General features: G+C 39.4%; 1 protein-coding gene, 1 non-coding gene and 1 pseudogene across 8 annotated transcripts in view; 2 read left to right on the top strand and 1 right to left on the bottom strand.

The window, feature by feature from the left end:
• The window catches only part of DPYS (dihydropyrimidinase), a 77,695-nt gene that overhangs the window by 12,925 nt on the left and 43,674 nt on the right, over positions 1–21,096 (top strand). For all 7 annotated transcript variants that reach the window (XM_036232967.1, XM_016147457.2, XM_016147460.2 and 4 more), the window contains exons 2-6: positions 4,149–4,307; positions 7,999–8,178; positions 9,385–9,574; positions 18,764–18,920; positions 20,195–20,336. In XM_036232967.1, the coding sequence (XP_036088860.1) occupies positions 4,149–4,307; positions 7,999–8,178; positions 9,385–9,574; positions 18,764–18,920; positions 20,195–20,336 (828 nt within the window). The remainder of the gene's footprint in view (positions 1–4,148; positions 4,308–7,998; positions 8,179–9,384; positions 9,575–18,763; positions 18,921–20,194; positions 20,337–21,096) is intronic.
• Positions 7,658–7,776, top strand: LOC118612356 (annotated as a pseudogene).
• Positions 19,561–19,679, bottom strand: LOC118612191. Its single transcript, XR_004954799.1, has one exon. It is a non-coding gene; the product is annotated as a 5S ribosomal RNA (ribosomal RNA).

The following is a 21,096-nucleotide window of genomic DNA, read 5'->3' as shown; positions in this document are numbered from 1 at the left end:
GTCACTAGTGGCTGTGAGACTTTGGGCAAGTTATGGTGTTTGTGTTCTGATTCCTCAGCTCTGAAATAGGATCAACAACAAGACTTGCGGCAGAACTGGCGAGTTGGTTACAATAGGTAAAACACCTAGAACATCAGAAGAGTTCCCGGCATATCATAAGCACGCATTACAAGTTAGATATTATTATCCCTGTTGTTCTAAAGCTAATTTCAAGCCGCGCCTCTTTCGATCTCTGAGTTGATTTTTCCTCTGAATTCTCAGTAGTCTTTTCCCCGGACCTCTTTCAGGGAGCCTAGCAATTTTTACCTCCCTTTAGCAATTTTTATACCACCATGTATTATAGAAGTATACTTGCTACTTTTATTACAACCTGAATATTTTGTTATAATTTTTTCTTCACACTTCCCACCTCGACTGTAAACACCCCGAGGATAGAATCTTTGGTTATTTATGTGTCCTCCCACCCTGCTCACTCCATGTAACGGCTTGCGTGTTCGGAGGCTTTTTATAGTAACAGTTTTATTAAGATGTAATTTATATACAGTCCAGTCCAGCCATTTAAAGCGTACAGTTCAATAGTTTTTAGTATATTCAGAGTTGTGCAACCATCACCACAATCAACTTTAGAACATTTTATTTTTCCCCCAAAAACCTGTGCCCTTTAGCTACCGCCCAACTCTCCCCAACTCCTCCAGCCCCAGGCGACCACTATTCTGCTTACTGTCTCTATGGATTTGCCTCTATGGATATTTCATATCAATGGAATCATATAATAGGTTATTTTTTCTGACTGGCTTCTTTCACTTAGCTTAATATTTTCAAGGCTCATCCGTGATGTGGCATGTATCAGAACTTCATTCCTTTTCGTGGCCAAATATATCCCATTGTATTAATATACCACATTTTGTTTATCCATTCATCAGCTGATGGACATTTGGGTGGCTTTGACTTTATGGCTCTTATGAATAATGCTGCTCTGAATATTTGTGGGCAACTTTTTGTGTGGACATGTTTTTATTTTATCTATCTATCTATCTATCACCTATCTGTCTATATCTACCTATATAGATATAGATAAATACATAATTCCTACAAGAAGAATTGTCTGGCCATATGGTAATGTTGTGGTGCGATCAAATTTAAGACCCACGGAGTCAATTGAGGTTAATTATGAGCCTTTATTAGCCAGCCTGCGACTGACTCTCCACTAGAGAATCAGCCCCGAACCTCCAGAAGGGATAGCTTAAAAAGCCCCAAAACCCCCTCTAGCAAGCAAGCAGGTTTACAGAAGCAGAGGCTGGCCATTAACACATCTTTACACAGGATAAGTACACCCTTAACATTAGCATATCTTTGCACAGAATATCTCCTAGAACTACACCCTGTTTACCATTAAACAATGGAAGCAGAAGTTGGCCATTTGAAAATTTTGTACCCTTAACAGTAACTCTATGTTTAACCCTCTCAGGAACTGTTTTCCAAAGTCCTGTCCATTTAATTCATTTTATTTGTATTTCCCCCAGCAGTGTATCTATTCCCCCACACCCTGCAGGTGGCAGACTTTTAATATGAAAAGAATGGAAAGAATAGTTCTTTTAGCTTGATTTTCTAGTTTAGTACACTAAAAAAAGCACTTTCTTTTAACATTTTCATTAACAGCACTTTCTATTAGAAAAATGCCCTTCGTCACCGAGGGATGTCTGTATTGTACAGGCAAGACACTTTAGAAAGGAAGATGAGAAGATTCATCTGCATTCAGATAAAAATACTGATCTTGAGGAATTTTTTCTAGTATTGTCATTATACCAACAGGAATTTCTTAAGAGACACAAATATGTATTGCTTTGCATGAATAAGTCAATGTTATCTAAAGGTAGAGACAAAGTACAGGATCCTGTGCAAAAAAAGTGAGATTTTTGAAAGCAAAAAAGAATTGGAGTGGGGCCAAGTGATTTAAGGAAAAATGAAAACCTATTGAAGTGAGCAAGGAAAAGGTGGTAGAGGAGCGCTATCACGCCAGGCGGGACACGGAGCGCGCCGTGTGCCAGCAGGGCTGTGGGGAGGGTCATGAGGGTGCCGCTGGAGGGGCCTGGGATAGAGGCGGGTGGCACCCCACTCTGTGCATGACCACATTTCTGGTGGCGAGATAAGACAATGTATGACAAGTGGGAAAGTGCCTAATTCTAAAGCAGCGGTGAAAAGGCTTATGACGCATCGTGAGCTGAAGCTTATGAAGCACTTGCCTTGAGTCAAATGCAGTACTTAGCACCTTACATACATCACCTCAGTGTAATCTTCCTAGCAACCCTGTGGTTTAGGTACAATTATTGTCCTCACTTTGCAGATGAGGAATCAAAGACACACGGATGTTAAGAAGTTGTTGATAGCTGCACTCCCATATTTATTGCAGCATTGTTTATAATAGGCAAGATATAGAAATGAACTAAGAGTCCATCTGTGGATGAATGGACAAAAGAAATTTTTTATAAGTTTTATAAAATTCAGCCATGAGAAAGAAGGGAATTCTGCCATTTTTGACAACATAGACAGACTTCAAAAGCATTTTGCTAAGTGCAATAAGTCAGACAGAGAAAGACAAACTCATAAAAACAGAGAGCAGGATGGTGGTTACCAGGGACTGGGAAGCTGTTGGTCAAAGGATAGACTTTCAATTGTAAGAGAAAATCTTGGGGATGTCACATACAGCATGGTGCCTAGAGTTAATAATATTGTATCATATAATTGAAAGTTGCTGAGAGAGTAAATCCTAAATGTTCTCACTACAAAAAAAGACACAGTAATTATGTGAGGTGATGAAGATGTTAACTAACTCTACTGTGGTAATCCTTTCACGATATATAAGTGTATCATCAAATCGATACATGTACACCATAAACTTACAGTGTTATATGTCAATTATATTTCAGTAAATCTGGGGGGGGGGGAAATAAAAGCATTCTTTCTTCTTCTGTGCTCAGGAAAACTGGGTATTTAAAAAAAAAAAAGGAATAGAATATAAAACATAAAAAAATAAAATAAAATGTAAAACGTATAGGAAAGAAAGGAGAAGGGGAGGGAGGGAGGGAAGGAGGAAGGAAAGAAGAGAGGGACCCACTCAGGGTACCAAAGCTGATAAGGGTTGATTCTGAGCTTTGTGCCCCGAAGCCCATGAGCCTCCTTGGTTGGGGCCCTCAACCTCTGCTCTAGGGCACCTCTACCTGTGTTTGTTTTCTTCACCTACATCGTTTGAATACAAGTTAAAAGCACATTTAACCACCTTGTGGTTTTAGTTTAAATAAAATCAGTTTCAATAATTAGTCAGGACACTGGATTTAATAACAGCATTACAACTGTCATAATGTAATGTAATATAATATGCCATGGAGAATTATTATAAGAGTTGAGGCGGATCTCGTAGGGCCGTGTAGGCCATGCTAACAAGAGCAAACTTTATTCTAGAGGCAGCGAGAAGCATTTGGTTTCAAGCTTCAGAGTCAAGTGGTCACCTCGGGGCCTTAGAACATCCCTCTGGGTGCAATGAGGGGGTTGTACTGGAGGCAGTGAGAGCAGAACTGGAGATAGATAGAGCAGGCGAAGGATGAGAAGAGCCTGCGCGAGGGAAGACCACAGCCCGGGGGATGGGCAGAGGGACAGACGGAAATTGAGGAAAGACCGAGCGTCACCAGCGGAAATGAAGCTGAAAGGGGAATCGTGTTGTCTCCCAAGAGTCTGCATAAATCATGGGGTAGTTGGAGATACAATTCACCAAGCTTGATTCTGATGAAGTAAGATTTTGCAATAACGAATATGGTTTTCCGGAGGAATTTTTAAAATCATCTTCGTTTTCCCGCTTTGGTGTTTCTTTGTAGTCCTCCCTCTGTTTTCTTTGGGTCAAAGCTGCTTTCATTCCATCAGACGTGCCGCCCTCTCCACAGAAGCAATGTCAGCAGTTTTAACACTTCTGACTTTAACTGACGAGCAGTCTACTCCTGTCCCTCTGGGTCTTTCAGAGGCAGCATCTTTGTGCAGATTCCTGGACTCATCAAGTTTGCCCAAGTGCTTTGCTTGCAGATACGACTCGTTCAGGAGATAAATGGCTTAAGGAGAAAACTGATGGCTCACCTGTTGAAATCCTCTTGTGACTCCAGGCTGCCCTGGCAGGAGGCACCACCATGGTCATCGATTTTGCCATTCCTCAGAGAGGCAGCTCCCTCATCGAGGCCTTCGAGACCTGGCGAAGCTGGGCTGATCCCAAAGTCTGCTGTGACTACAGCCTTCACGTGGCGGTGACGTGGTGGAGTGACCAGGTGAACCACCTCAGGGTCCGATTTCCTCCACTTAGTCCCCTAGTGCTTGCTCTGTACAAGATCAAGAAACTGGTAATGTCGAAACGTAAGAAATTGGGTTGTTGGGTGCCTCCTGGATGCCTGTAAAATCACGACTGGAAGGAAGGCTTTTCACTGCATATTCCCGTTTGCCCTCTGAATTTTGAATCCTGTGAAGGACTGTCCATTTGTAAAACTAAAATTTTTAGAAATCGTAGACAGATGGTACAAAACTCCTTCATAATAACTCACAACAGCCTTCCCGCATATTTAATTAATGACATGTCATTTTAAGATCTCCCTTTTTCTCAACTTCCCCATTTCCAAACTCTTTTAAAACAGTATTTTCCCATAGATTAGAACTTCAATTTGAAATGTTTAAATTTTGGAGAAAAACCAAGGAAATTCCCATTTACAACTAGTTAACGCCATTCCCATTGTCGGCCCCTCTTCCCCCTCCTGTGCACTTGAGAGAGGAAGGGACAGCCCGGGAACGTTTTCAAGGCCTTCTCCAGCTGTCCCCTAACTCTCTCTGTGCTGCTCCGCTAATGTAACCACCTGCTCACATCATCTCGTAATGCAGCTTAAACCAACCTTCCATATCCGCTAATTGCTTAGGCCACAGCAGACATGATAACATGGTTCATGCCGGAAAGATAGTTTTGAGAGATGTTAAAATGTGTTCATTTCTCCTCCTATAAATTTTTATGAATACTTTAGAAGAAATTTTTACTTGTAATTTAAATCAACGCTGCGTTTTTCCGCATTGGACTTAATTCAGAAATCTTTAACAGAAAGTGCTTACGAGGTGACTTTATTTGAAGTTACTCTGTAACTTATATTTCTACCTCCCCCTAAAAATAGGGCTTTAGACACTAAGTTAATATAAAATGAGTAATCAATCTTGAACAGATAGTTCAGCAAATATAACAGCAAGGTTTATAGTCCACAGCTAAAGTTAATTTTTTTACAAAAATGTTTAGGGCCTTCCTGCCTGCCTTCTTTCCTCCCTCCCTCCCTTTCTCCATCTCTTATTTTATAAAGTATAACAAAAGTGATGATATTTGCTTTTACCAGTGCTTCTCACACTTGAATATGCAAATAGTTACTGGTGAATATTGTTAAAATGTAGATTTTGTTCAGTAAGTGTGTTAGTTTGCTAGGGTTGCTGTAACAAGTGCCATAAACTGGGAGGCTTAAACAACAGAAATTCATTGTCTCACAGTTCTGGAAACCACAAGTCCAAGATCAAGGTGTGGGCAGGTTGGTTCCTTCGGAGAGTGGTGAGGGAGAATCTGCTCCATGCCTCTCCCCTTGCTTCCGGCGGTTTGCCAGCCATCTCTGATGTCCCTCGATTTGCAGAAGCATCACCCCAACTCTGCCATCATCTTGTCATGGCATCGTCCCTGCGTGTGTCTGTCCAAATTTCCCCTTTTTATGAGGACACAGTCATATCAGGTTACGGGCCACCCTAGTGACCACATCTTAACTAATTATATCTGCAATGCCCATGTTTCCAAATAAGGTCACATTTGGTGTTGGAAGTTAGGGGTTCAACGTATGAGTTTTGGGGGACACATCAACTCATAGCAGTAGGTCTGCATGAGGCGTGAGATCCTGCATTTTGAGCAGGCTCCCAGGTGTGCTGATGCTGCTGGTTCGAGGACCACACTTTGGGGGTAGCAAGGCTTAAGTTCCTGTGCCTGAGAGTAGTAGAATGGGACGTACCCATGGATGCGGAAGACGGATGATTAACGAGGTCACCCTCAGAAAGACTCTTCTACTCAGGGAGTAATAGTTATTTCTTCTGAGCAATACCCATCATAATCCCCTTTGGAAGCCTATTATGTGAATATGCTAATAATGTTTAGAGCATCTTTTTCCTATCAATAAGAATAATATACCCATGGTAGAAAATTTGAAATTAGAGAAAAGTTAAAAAAACAAAAAGCAAAAAATGAGGCACTCTTACTATGATCTGTCCTGGCTGTTGTCCCTTAACATGTTTTGAAGCTCATTCCATCGTTTCAGTGATGACTCCTTTCAACACTTCGATGTTTTTTTTTTTTTATTCCTTTGTATAATATGTACAAAGTATAACATATAGCAGTGGTCCCCAAATTTTTGGCACCAGGGTCTGGTGCTCCTATGAGAATCTAGTGCCTGATGATCTGAGGTGGAGCTGAGGCGGTGATGCTAGCGCTGGGGAGCGGCTGCAAACACAGATGAAGCTTCGCTGGCTCACCCACCGCTCACCTCCTGCTGTGTGATCCAGATCCTAACAGGCCGCAGACCAGTTTCAGTCCACAGCCTGGGTATTGGGGACCCCTGACATATAAGATACAGATGTATATTCATTCATTCAGTTATTCATTCAGTTAACAGTTACTGAGTGACCACTATGCACTAGACACTGTTCTAGGATATGGCAGTGGACAAACCATACAAAGCCCCTGTTCACATGGGGAAAACAAGCTATCAACAAACAAATAATATCTCAATAGATAAAGCAAAATAACTAATATGTCAATAGATAAAGCACCAGAGAGAAAAGCAAAGAAAATTAGTAAAGGAATGTAGAGTGATGGAAGTAAGAACTTAACAAGTAATATTTTTATTTTTAACTTTACTGAGTCAGTAGAAAAAGTTGCATCGTTTTATTTCGCACTTTTTAATCAGTAGAAAGAATAAATTATTTTTATATTTTTAAGTTTTTATATTTTTAAATTTTTTTTTTTGTTACTTTTGTTTGAATTGTCGGTAACATTTTTTACCTCCGATATTAGATTTTTCTTATGAAGTTGAAAGAGCTTTTATCAAAAAGAGCAATAATCCTATGCCTGTTTTATTGTGCGTGTGTGTGTGTGTGTGTAAGTGTAACATGTAGAAGGAGCTCAAACAATTTTATTTGGTCAACTGTATTGATTGTTTCTTTGAAGTTTTTAGTTCTTATTAAGACTTGAATTGCTAAGTCTCTGCAAGGGCAATCACTAATCTAGTTTTGACCTTAAGCAGCACTAAGCCCCGCTAGGACCTGCTGGTCCAGCCTGTCACCTCCTCAGCGCTGCCAGTGGGTGGATCTACACCCTTGCCTTCCTCTGTAGGAACTCCTGTGTGGGTTTCAGATTCGAGCCCAAACACTTGCCTCACATTAGCTTTGATTCCGTCTAGAGACACAATTGCTTCTGTTGCTGCCAAATGGCTTTATCTTCATTTTCTAGAAAAATTTCCTCATGTGGGGAAATAGATGCCGAGAATTTATATCCAAGTATAGAAATGGAGTACCTTGGGGGAAACTATTAACTCTTTTATGATTTAAAAATATTATATCAGTCTATAGCCATGCCAACCTGAACGCACCTGATCCCGTCTGATCTCAGAAGCTGAGCAAGGTCAGGCCTGGTTAGTACTTGGATGGGAGACCATCTAGGAAGACCAGGTGCTGTAGGCGTAAAAAAAAAAAAAAAAAAAAAAAAATTATTATATAAGCAGCAGTTCAGCAGATGAAATGGGCTTGAACACACTGATAGATGAAGGCCTTAACTGCATTTTTTTCTGGAATTAAGCTGTTGTCCTCGTTTCACTTAATTCTCTTCTGAATGCAGTGTTTTAGAGAATGTCGAAATTGTCTTTTAAAATTAGACAGTGACATTTTCTTGTTGTTCTCTTTTAGGTTAAAGAAGAAATGAAAGTCCTGACCCAAGATAAAGGTGTGAACTCTTTCAAGATGTTTATGGCATATAAAGACCTGTACATGCTGAGCGACGGGGAGCTGTACGCGGCCTTCTCTCAGTGCAAGGAAACCGGAGCGATTGCTCAAGTTCATGCGGAAAATGGGGACCTAATTGAAGAAGTAAGCAACTGCATTCCAAAACTTCTACACAAACAGAAATGAGCTTGACTTACAGTCGATTGGCCTGAGATGGGTAAACTCATGGAACACACTGGGAAGAGCTAATTTTCTGCGGGTTGGAAACACGGCACCCCGTTCCGAGTTTTATTCAGGTGGTATATGCATTTAACTGAGGATTTCCCTTTTCCAAACCAGCTATTAGATCTGAAACATGTTTTATTATTAAAACATAAACATTTTTCTTTGCGTAGCCCAGCACTTTTTTGTTTTTCAGTTTTTTGTTGTTGTTTTTGGTTCAGAATGGCAAAGTGTGGTCATCGGCTTAATCTGATGAGTCAGGCAGTGTAGGGAGCTGTTTAAAGCCCCACTCTTTTCAGAAGCTAGGTATTAAAATGTGCTCTGGAGGAGTCTAGAAGATACTTATTTTTCATATCAGTTCCATTATTAATACCCAGAGGGTGCACCATCTGTAAGATTTAAAGAGCTCTCTCTTACCCTTCATATTAGCTGTTTTTTTCTCTCCCTAGGCTCAGTTCCCATTAAAGTCAGTGAGACTGAGGCTCCGGGGCCAGAGGCAGCGGGACATGATGAGAGGAGAGCGTGAGCTGTAAACTCAAACAGAGCAGGGTTCACGCTTGACTCTCCCTCTTTCTCGCTGTGTGACACAGGGCAAGTCATTTTCCATTCAGAGTCTTGATTTCCTGCCTTTTTTTGTAAGGAAGAAATGACATTTTCGAGAGGGGAAATAACTGAGCCAGTATCAGTCAGTGGATTGGGCGAGAGGACAGTGAAGACTGATTCAGTAAAAAGAACCAAACTACATAACTACGTAATGTAATACCATGAGTCACTTCAACGAGCATCCAATATAAGATTAGCATGTTTCATTTTATTTTGTTTGATCTGAACCAATAATAGGTCTTAAATATAAACACTGCTTTTCAAAGAAAGTGGTTAGGACTAATCTCATATCTTTTTCACCTTTCAATCACAAGAATTGAAAAATATGTATATAAAAATTTACATATACTATCAGAATATTAAATTTCTTTTTACCAAATACACTGTGTATACACACACTTTCACATACACTCATCTATACATAACAGATCTAAAAGCCTGTCAGTGTATTCGTTTTAGAATACAGGAATGGCGTTTGCAAGAGTAAACCTTCCCTGCACGTGTGTATTCCTCCCGCCTTTCTAGGGAGCAAAGAGGATGTTGGCGTTGGGGATAACAGGCCCCGAGGGCCATGAGCTGTGCCGCCCAGAAGCAGTGGAGGCAGAGGCCACGCTGAGAGCTATCACCATCGCCAGCGCGGTGAACTGCCCTCTCTACATCGTCCACGTGATGAGCAAGTCTGCAGCAAAGGTGGTAGCGGATGCGAGGCGAGACGGTAATTTCCGAGTTATATAACCTCGCTTCTAACTCCATATTAACTAAAGAGTGAGGTCAAATACCTGCAACTTCTCCTTTTCTTATGAGAAAGTTGTGCATGAATTTCCATAACCGTTCTTCCTCCCTTACCATTTTTTTCTGTTTTCTTTGTTATGTGTGTCTATTTTTGTTCTCTTTTTTGCTCATTTTCTTGACTGCCTCTCTTCTTTCAGATTATTTCTTCGCCATATTTGGAACCTCAAGACTTTTCCTTCAGCCCTGAGTCCTCACCCTTAACTCCACTAGCAGCCGATTTTCTAAGAAGCTCTCTCTTCCTCTTAGGCATCTCGGCTGTGCCTCCTCCCCGCAGCAAGGTAGTGTAGGACACTTAGTAGGTGCTTAACACATTTCTTTCGAATTGGATTGATTTGTCTCGTAGCAACTTGGGTGTTGTGCCATTGAAGCAGTTATTCAAGTAGTATTTTTATGACAGTTATTTTAAGGTCATAAAACCAAAGTTATTTTTACTTCAAATTGCCTAAGTTCAGTCATTGTAAAAGAAAGAGAAAATCTCATTTTTTATTATTAAGATAGGAATGTATTTCTTCACGCATAACCATGGGTTAGCATGATAGCCTACAGCCATCGAATTCCTCCCATCTTGTTCTTCCATGGGAAAATCTCCTGTTTTTAATAAGAATTGGGTAGAAAAATGATGTTATTTATTTGTCAGTACTGGTAAAGGAAGGATGAGAAACAAATAAGGTGAATTGTACTTGATGACTTTAGATCATCTAGGGATGGGCTGGTAGTTTCTATCATCTAACTTTTAGGAATCTGGATAATCAGAAATAGTCTTATAAATCATCCTGGGTTGTTTGTTTGTTTGTTTAAACTGAGACTGCCTTCATTTTTAGAATATGAATTATAAAAACTATGAAAATACATTTGGCATGTCTAAAATAATTTTTTTCAAAATTGGTTCTTGTTGAATGAAGGTTCAATTAGGATTTTGTTCTAGCCGGATGCATTTTTAAAATATAATCCATCAATATCTTGTGTTAAGAATAAACTCAATTTCACAGGAGAGTTAATAAGGTCTTACTACCAACCATTCTGGTTACTTTTCCTCCCTCCCCCATATAATATAATTTCAGTATAGAAGAGCACAACTCTTTGAAAAGAAAATACAATTTTAAAATTAGAGCATCAAGTTTCTGTCACCAGATGGCGCTGTTGCTAACGCTATGAACTTGTTCTGTCGTTTTTGTGCTTTTCAAGTCCTGTATCACATTCTATAGCCTGTCAGTTAAGTCCGTACTATCAGAATATGATTTAAGAAACAGTAAATTCAGCAAAAATGGTCAATTTTAACCTGCCATCTAGCTACGATTTGACAGTTCTGTCAGGAAACAGTTTCCTGATCTTGGATATGTAATTTGCACTGGGATAGAGTTCCATTAGAAGCAGAGTAAGAATTTAGGGAAGGTTTTGGAATGTGAACCATAGGCAGAAAACTCATGTATAGATATTTTTATTTTATTTTAAATTATTTTTTAATTTAATTTTATTTCTTGAATATGTTAAACATTTATATGGTTCAAAAGCCAAACAATTATATATTGAGAATATATTCTCAAGAGCATTTGAGATCTTGTTCCCTGGTATATGTCTTCAGTTTGGCTCAAAAAACTCTTATTAAAAGAAAAGAATGTAGTCTCAGTCACATTCTTCCATAGTTCCTTCATTCTACACCCCATAAGTAATTATTTTTTATTGATTTAGTTCTGGCCTATCTTTATAGTGTTTCTCTTTACCAAAAGAAAAAGTATATGTAGATTCCAACTTCTTTTTCTTTCCTGCATGAAAAGTAAAATACTATACATGGTGTTCTCTATATTGCTTTTTTTCTTACTCAAAAATATGTCGTAAAGGTCAGCTCATATTAGGTAAAGAGACTCTTCATTCTTCTTCTCAAATGCAGAGTATACCACTGTATTTGTTCCACTGCTCCCTAATGATGGGTATTTCATTTGTTTCCAATCTTTAGCTATTACAAATAAAATCACAGTGATGGCCACGTGCACATGCTATTTCGTGTTTGTGGAGGGTGTGTTAGTTTTCTGTTGCTGCTCTAACAAATTACCATAAACTTAAAGCAACGTGATTTATTATCTTATAGCTCTGGAGGTCAGAAATCTGGTCTCAGTGGGCTGCACCAGGGTGTCGGCCGAGCTGTGTTCTTTCTAGAGGTTCAATGGGTAATGCCTTTCTTTGCCTTTTCCAGCTTCTAGTGACCACTTAAATTCCTTGGTTCAGGTCCCCACCTCTATCTTCAAAGCTAGCAATGGTGGGTAGAGAACACAGCATTATTCTGATCTCCTTGTCACTTCTCTTCTACTTTAAGGATCATTGGATTACGTTGACCTCATTCAATTAATTCAGGATAAGCTCTCTGTCTCAAGATCGATAATTTAATTACAATTGTGAAGTCCCTTTTGCCATGTAGGGTAACGTATTCACAGGTAATGGGGATTAGAACATGGGGTGCCATTATTCTGCCTACCGCAAAATTCTGTCCTGAGGGTAGAGTCCTCTAAGTGTGACCGCAGGTTCAAAGGGTAGATGCATATGCACCTTTTGGATGTTGCTAAATTCCTTTCCAAAGGGATTATAAATGTGGAACATTTGAAATGTCACCCCAGATATTCTAGTTGAGTCAGACTTATTGTACAAGCACTAGTGAGAATACTCCAATGCACAATCGTCAAGGAGGCATCAGATATCTCAGAGGGAATTAGCATGAGAGATTTCCTGCCCCTACCATGTGATCAAGGCATGTAATCAAATAGGAACTTGAAGGGGGCAGGGGAGGGTGGGACAGAAACAATACCAAACCTCCCACATGGTGACAAACCAGCCAACCCAAGGGCAGATCCCTGGGGAGTACAGAGGGACAAGACTAAAGTGATCTTTTACAGAAGATTCATTTACCCCACTTGCACTCATTTATTATCTAACATAGTTTCTGAGCATAAAAGAGCAATACAGATTTATTGATTGTTATCTTGTTTAAATAAGAAACAGATTCATAATATGAACATTTCCTCTCCAGAAATTCCTTTGCCAGGCCAGCTTATCATCTAGGGTCTTGCCATTCGAAGTGTGGTCCCTAGAATGCAGTGTAGCATCCCCTGAGAGTTCATTGAAAATGCACAGCCTTGGACCCCATCCCAGACCCAGTGAATCAGATTACACTAGAACCCCAGGTGATTCATATGCATATTAAAGCTCAGAGTCACTGTACCAGCAGGCACAAAAGAAGATAACCAATTATTAATTGTCTCTATTGTAGTTGCCTGGAAATACAAATGCTGTTAAGTTTGATTTTATTGTTGAATTGCCAGCTGTATACCCAGAAGATAACAACATGCGGGTTAACGATTATAAAACCAACATTGTTTGTCAAGTGCTTAATGTGTGCCTGGCACATATTTTAATAGCTTATCTCATTTCGGGTTTTATTATATATCATCTCATCAATGTATTTTAATATACATTATCATTTTTAATTGTCATAACAATGTTTCTAGCTAAATTTTATCACTGTGCTTGATGAAATTGGGGCTTGGGAAAGTTTAGTAAATTAAGTCCAAGATCACTTTACCTGGGATTCAAGCTCAAGTCCATTTGACCCCAAAGCTCCAATTTTTTGTTACTGTCCATTCTGTTCAAGAGGAAATCTGTTCAAAAGAAAGTTTACAAAGTTGGGAAACATAAATACAAGTTTATAGGTAATTGGGTGTTTTTTTTTACCTTATATTTAAAAATTTTATTTAAAACATCATTTTGTTATTATTTATTATCATTATTAAAAGAAAAACTCATGCCAGGACTAGAAATGATCGAGAATGTATTCAGTGGAAAGTGAACATTCTTTTTCTCCCTCAGCTCAGTCCTGGAACTAGTGGCTTTTAACTATATCTATCTTAGTGTTTTGGTAATTACCTCCAAAATTCTAAACGATAAATTTATAAGTAGTGGCTTATAATTGTTGACAGCATCACTTGACTCTAAACTGTGAAAAATGAGCCATTTGGCTCATGTAAGTCTTTTACTTCCAGAGTTTTGTTAGCAATAACTGTCACTTCAAATAATGTTAATTACATTTATGTGTTTTCGGCTATTATTTTCAGAGGTATCTCTTCATTCTCTACTATGTTGAAAAAGGGATTTAGAGGCTCTGTATTACCCTCTTTGCTCCTCCTGACTTCTATCAACTCTATTATTATCTTTACATAAATAGGAATTACAGTTGGCTCTGTAACTATAATTACATCTTCCATGCTTTGTCTATAAGTTAAGTCTATAATTTAGAACTGTTACAACATGAAACTGTGGAAATATTCTTCTCTGTAGAAACGATTGGCGAGAAGAGAATCTCAGAAATCTATATCACTAAATTGAAGTGCAAACTCGTGTTATTTAAATTAACTCTTGGAAAAGCAATTGCCAAGTGTTAAAGTCGAGTGTGTTTCCTTTTCTGCGCTCCAATAAGATTTAAAGCAGGCCTTATTTCAGTTTGTTACATATTTAGGCCATTATTGTCTAGTAAAGTTTTTTTTCCCCTTGGAATTTTAGCTCTTTTTAAAATAGGTTCAGAAAAGAAACATGCCTCCTTTTCCATATCGTGAAGATTTTAGCTTCATCACACTTTCTATTGATTGAAATCAGCCCTTCTTTCAGAGATTCTTTTTGGGAGGAGAGTTTTCTGACTTTCTATATTTTTGGATAGTTGCTTTTCAACCTTACTGTAGAGCTGTCATCCTAGGATTTCCTTTCACAGCATCCTAGATTAGATATACTGTTTCTTGGTTCCCAGAGCTCCTTCCCTTTTCTTGGAATTACCTGAAGATTCTCAAATAATTTTTTAAGGAAGAATGTTGAAAGGTAAATCTTCTGATTCCTTGACCTCAAGCTTGTTCAGCAGCTTGAATGGGCACAAAATTCTAGGTTCAGAATTATTTTCTTCTTGTCTCCAGGGTTACTAATAAACAAGCAAATGCCGATAAAATTCTTGTCATTTTGTCACTAACTTTATTCATCATCGGGAAGATTTTTGTATTCCCTCTTCATTTTAGAAGTCCAGAAACTTTATTAAGACTATATTTAGCAGTAAACCTTTTAAAAATTCACCTCCGTGTTCAGGGGCCTGTTTTAATCTGAAAACTGATCTTTGATTCTGAAAATTTTTTCTTCTATTATTTCTTTCTCTTTTTCTTTCTTGTAAATGTGCATCTGGATATCCCCTTGTCTTTTTAATTTAGAACAAGATGATTTACCTTATTTCCAATTACAATGAAGTTGAAAACTGACCTTTTAAAAATATTATTATAGAGGAATGGTGTAAACATAATGAAACTAATGTTTGTGGGATGTATTAGTTTACTGGGACCGCTGTAACACAGCACCACAGGCCGGGTGGCTAAAAAACCCAGAAATTTATTTTCTCACAATTTTGGAGTCTAGAAGTCAGATCACAGCAATGGCAGGGTTGGCTCTTTCTGGATGTGTTCTAGGCCTCTCTCCTGGCTTGTAGATGACCATCTTCTCCCTGTGTCTGCACATGGCCTTCCCTCTGTGCGTGTCCAAATTTCCTCTTCTTTTAAGTATCTCAGTCATATTGGATTAAGACTTACACTAATGACCTCACTTTAACATAATTACCTCTATAAAGGACACTATCTCCAGTACAGTCACGTTCTGAGGTAATGGTGGTTAGGACTTTAACATCTGAATTTTGGCAAGGAACATAATTCAGTCTAAATCATGAAGTGACCCTGGGGTCTCAGGGAGATGCTAGGTACTTTCATATACATTAATTTATTTAATCCTCACCAAATTGCTGCACCAGAGGAACATCGTGATCCCATTTCATAGATAGGAAAAACTGAGACTACGGACTCATCTTGCTCAAGGTCACCAACTAAAAAGTGGCAAAATCAGGATTCAAACTGAAACCTGTGTGATCTACTCTGTTACACTGCTTCTATGTATTTTTCTTCTCATTTTCTTCCTTCGTAAATGCAATATTTTGAATCAAAATGGAGCCCAGGAAATATTAGTTTTATGAACGTGTCTGGCTTCCTGTTCCACAGCCAGGGCTTCTCCTCCTGGTTACCTGTGCCAGCATCTCGGCGTCTTTCAACCTTCTCTCACGGGCCTTGGGACTTGATTCAGTGCTGCCTACAGATCCAGACAAGGCATTCACATCCACTCCATCACTCTCATCTAATAAATGGGTTGTCTGGTGAGGAGAGAGTCTGAGTTGTTGGACATGTTTCATTATTTGGAAATTTTTAGAATCTCCCAGAGGGCAAAACTCCTTTAAGTGGGAGATTGCATCATAAGTGCGGGATCTTTTTTGGTTCTGAGAGAAAGAAGGAGAGGACATATATGGGTGGACAGGATACAACGTAATGTGAACTTGCCGAGATAGGGGAGGAGATTAATGATGAAGATGTACTCTCTCCCAAGAGTTGATGAAACCATCTGGTCTCAAATGTAATCAGGAGAGTACCAGATGAGGACAGATAGTGCACTTTTCATTACCAACCTGCTAAGCGTAGTAAATGAAACCAGTAAGTGAAATTGGAAAATTGCTCAGCCACATCCACAAATAGCTTGTGGTTGACTTAAACATTTAAAAATACATGCTCTTCACCAAGAAATGAAAAAGGGCACTTTTCTTAGTAACATAGTGCATATGTATGATACGCTAGCAGAATATTAGGATTCTAATTCTGGTGTACCACTGACTACCCCTGTGTCTTGGGCAAGTTGGTCTCCTTGAGTATCGGTTTCATCTGTCAAACCAGCATGAGGGTAGCCATGAAGGTCAAATGAGATATACGACTTGCAAACTATAATAGCAAACTATAGAGTGCTGTATATATGTTAGCTATTTTTATTATTGCTCTATTTTTAGCCCAGATCTAACAGAACCCACAGTTATGCTGAATTATCCAGTTTGAGTCTCCAATTTATGGGTTCTCCAGGCCCCTTGGTTTCTTTCCCCTTTTTACTCCTTGCATGCTGTTTAGTCCTTTGAAATTATCTTACAACCATTGTGAAACATGGAGAAGGGCAGTTAGGACTTTCTACTCTTTCATTTTTCATTTTTTTTTGTATTTATGGATGCTTAATTTGCAGATATTTACAGAGAGACAGTTGAAAATAGCCCAGTCAACGAAGAGCTTGTGGCGTGTACCAAAAAGAGGCTGTCACATTTTAAAGGAGCTGAGCCCTTCAGAGGAAATTACCTGTTATCTGGTTTCAAAACAGTCCTGGCAGACTCTTGGTAGATGCTGACACATTTAATCTTTCCTGAGTGCTATTAAAATTGTAGAACTTTTGGAACAGTATTCCTGTATCACCTTGATGTGCCAAATGATTGAATAGAACATGCGATAAGGACCTTTCCTCTGTGATGAAGCACCATGGAAAATCCTGAGTTGGCAACTTGTAAAGTGATTGCTGATCACGTCCCCCAAGTTTCTCATTGTCTAAGCATCTGTAAGAAGTTCTCTTGGAATAGGAAGATCTGTCTGTGCAAATAATATATTGTGTCCACCCTGCTGTCTCTCCAGCAAATAATACATTACTTCTTAGTTCATATTAAGAATGATTGCTTCTTGTCCCACACACCAGATAGATACTAACGGTATTTCCTCTTTTCTGGGACTTGGGCAGTAAGGCACAGGAATGGGATGGGATTCACCCCATGTGTGTGCTTCAAGAAAGCGAAGGATCTTAGCAGCGGCCCAGTCCCTGGAGAGCAACTTTTGTTGACCATAGTCTGATACTTGGTCACTTAAGAAGCACAGTTAGGCTTCAATAAACCTTGTTTTCATGGTTTTTCAAATTCCTAGGCTAGTTAGAGGACAATGGCTAGTTTGGGGAGAAACAGTCTTTGAAAGAATAGGGTGCTGCATTCCGATTTAATAGGACTCAGGCAGCTGGTGGCCATCCACTGTCAATACTCCCTGAGGAAATCAGTTAATTTCTGTTATCTATCAGTTATTTAACTAAAATATGGCATTTGATTAACCAGAGTGAACTGATTTGGTATGCCAGCATCTCCACTCTGCACTCTCCTTTATGACTGCTTGGACATGATCAGGTGGATGTATGCCAGGGAATCTGTCATCCTGACAAATGCTAATCAGAGATAGGATTCTGATTTCAAATTCAAATTCACTATGCACTATTAACTTTTCTAACATTGCGTGTGCTTTTGATGGCCTCATTTGCATGATTTTTAAAATATGCATTTCTGATTACAATTTTATCTGAGTGTTCTTTTATTTAATATGTTTTTAGAGAAAGTTTTTCTTTCTTAAATGTGTGAAAAGAGTATCAATCTATTGCAGCAGAGATACCCTGAAGTTGAACACCATATGACCATGTGATAATTGTCATCAGAGTAATATGCATAGCGATTAGGACCACTAGAGTCAAATGCATGGATTCCAATCCTACCTCCTCCACTCTGTCTAACAGAGTGCATGCAACATAACTGTAGAGAAGTTTTTAACCCCATAAGCTTTATCCTTATCTTTTAATGGAGATAATAATAACATTTCCTAGAGTGGGCTTTGAGAAGATTTTGTTAGAATGGCACATGTATCAGCCAGCTTTTGCTAGGTTACAGACCAGTAACAAATGAATCAAAAGCATTATTGGCTTACTGCTACAGAGATTTAGTTCTCATTCGTAATCATTATGGGTTGGCTCTGACTCTGCTCCATAGTCTCTTAATTCTGAGAGACAACCGAAGGAGCAGCCTCTGCTGGTCTCATGACAGAAGGAAAAATGGGGATGGCAAAACTTATTGTGGTGTGAACGACTTCTGCTTGGAAGCAGCACATGTCACTCCCATTCATATTTGATTGGCTGAAGTAAGCCACATGGCCAAGTGTAATATCAGCAAGAGTGTGCAATCATCTACCATACCATGCAATGCACATTTACTGGAACATAGTAAATGCTCAACGAACAGTACTTTTTATTTTTAAATCTTGCTCACAAAAGGTTTAGGATTCATATTATCCTTTGCAAAGACAGGAAAGACTAATATTTGTGTGTTTGTCAGATGGTTCTTTTAAGAACAAATTAAGGTGCTGTATGCTTCCTTTTAACTTCCCAGGGAAGGTGGTCTATGGAGAACCCATAGCGGCGAGCCTGGGCACAGATGGCACTCACTACTGGAATAAAGAATGGCACCATGCAGCCCACCATGTTATGGGGCCACCCTTGCGACCAGACCCTTCAACTCCTGACTACCTCATGAATCTATTGGCTAAGTAATCATTTAGCAGATGACTGCGAAGTGTTTTGCCAAAACCAGGTGTTGTACGAGTCTCAGGTTTGAGTGTAGGAGATCTTGTCTTACCATGTAGACCTTCCATTCGTCTCCCAGTATTCTGTTGTACTTGACCTGGCAGGCCCTGGAGACTGTCCTTCATCTGGAGACCAAAAGGCATTAGCTTAGTTATGTTATGATACAGTGTGCAATTCTCTCCTGGACACAGAGAAAGCAGATCATTTTTATTGAAATTATTCTTTCTTCTGTTTTTTTTTTTGTCTTTTCTCTTATTGCCTAAAGCCAGATCTCTCTATTATGCTTTATTTTTATCATTCAGAATATTCTTGAATTTTTTTCTATGTGGATATAACTTGGGAACCAGATTGTGGCTGAGGGCAGAACCACTGTGGGGGTGGGAAGGAAAAGTCTGACCCTTCAATAGAGTATCCCGGGAAAGGTCATCCAAACTATCTTCAGAGACTCTACTTTCTGAGAGGTTATGATAATTTTTCTTTAGAATTACACCATTCACGGACACCCTGACACCCCCGATTGATACTCAGATCCAGGTTAACAAAGAGCTTTTCACAACAAACTGTAAGAGCCTTCAGTCTTCTTCCTTCTTCTTCTTTTTTTAATGCCTACAGCACCTGGTCTTCCTAGGTGGTCTCCCATCCAAGTACTAACCAGGCCCGATCCTGCTTAGCTTCCGAGATCAGATGAGATCAGGCACGTTCAGGGTGGTATGGCCAGAGTCTCCATCCTTCTTTACACTTCTATATCCCCAAGATCATCCACTAGTCAAAGTAGGATTCCTGTCACTGATGACATTAACACCCATAGCCAGTGTCACATCTGCTCATCACAACATTGTCATTTGGCCAGGGGGACAATGTCCTGGATAACCCGCCTCTGTTCACGTGGTCACTGTACTTCATCGGTATGTAGTACTCTGCTCACAAGGAACTTTCACTTACATTATTGCCAGCAATTCTGAAATACTTGTCATCGAATATATATAATTATCAATTTCTAAATGAGAAACTGAGCATTGGACAAGCACATAATTGCAGTGGAACTGAGCCTAGAACCTCCAAAAGTGCTTTCTAGAATGGAAATGGGGGTGGGTGAAATATATACTTGAAAAAGCTACTCATTTTCCATTGCAGTTTTCTGACTTTCAGTTGAGAAGGGGGTCAGGAAACTAGGAAAGGGTATGGTGGTTTCCTCCTGACTTATTCCTCATCATTCTGTTGTGTTTTTCTTTTACAGTGATGATCTAACCACAACAGGCACTGACAACTGCACTTTCAACACCTGCCAGAAAGCTCTTGGGCGGGACGATTTTACGAAGATTCCCAATGGGGTGAACGGCGTTGAGGACCGGATGTCAGTCATATGGGAAAAAGGCGTGGTGAGTTTCATGAGATGCAGATTGTTTTGCCTAATTCTTCTGCCAAGATCCAGCCCGTTTTGGGGGCAGTAAACATTCACAGAGAAGATTTTTCACTGTTTTTACTAGGATGGAGACCGGGAGTGCAACCCCCTCACCACTGCCGCCCCACCTCCCAGGATAATCGTGTTTTTTCCCTGCGCGATTTAGTCTGGAGGATGCGTTTTGCCTTTTTGCCGGCATGAGGGGATGCGTTTAGATTGAGTGCCAATGTAGAGTCTTATTCTTTGAAATGTTATAGCCCTTCTGCATGATTCCTCATGTTCTTAAATCCCAGTTCCTCGTATGTCACTGGCATAAATTCTTGGAATGATTGAAAATATGCGAAGGCTTTTTATTATGTTCATGTAACCTTTTCGTGAAATCTCTGTAGATGTCTCCTTGGATGTCATATTTTTAAGACAGTTGCATGAGGGCACATAAATAATAATTAAAAGTCTAGAAAAAGATATTTTAAATTCATACGATTTAAAAATGTCTCCCTGAGGATGGAGGAGAATCAAATAGCTAAATGTTCGCAGTAACCTCTCTAGCTAGTTTATATATACAGTGGTGAAGATCAGTAGGGACCCCTGCCTGGTTAGACCTGAGGTCCCCAATGTCATGCCATTCACACTCATCTCTTAGCACCCCTCCCTTAAATGACACGTTAATCACATCTCATTCTTCAGGATCCCCAACACATACCGCGCTCACATCTAACTCTCATTATTTATCAGAT

Source organism: Rousettus aegyptiacus, unplaced genomic scaffold, assembly GCF_014176215.1.
Source record: "Rousettus aegyptiacus isolate mRouAeg1 unplaced genomic scaffold, mRouAeg1.p scaffold_m13_p_15, whole genome shotgun sequence".
In the NCBI taxonomy this organism is placed as follows: domain Eukaryota; kingdom Metazoa; phylum Chordata; class Mammalia; order Chiroptera; family Pteropodidae; genus Rousettus; species Rousettus aegyptiacus.
Note: the sequence above shows the minus strand (reverse complement) of the source record. Positions and strands in the feature narration are given on the sequence as shown.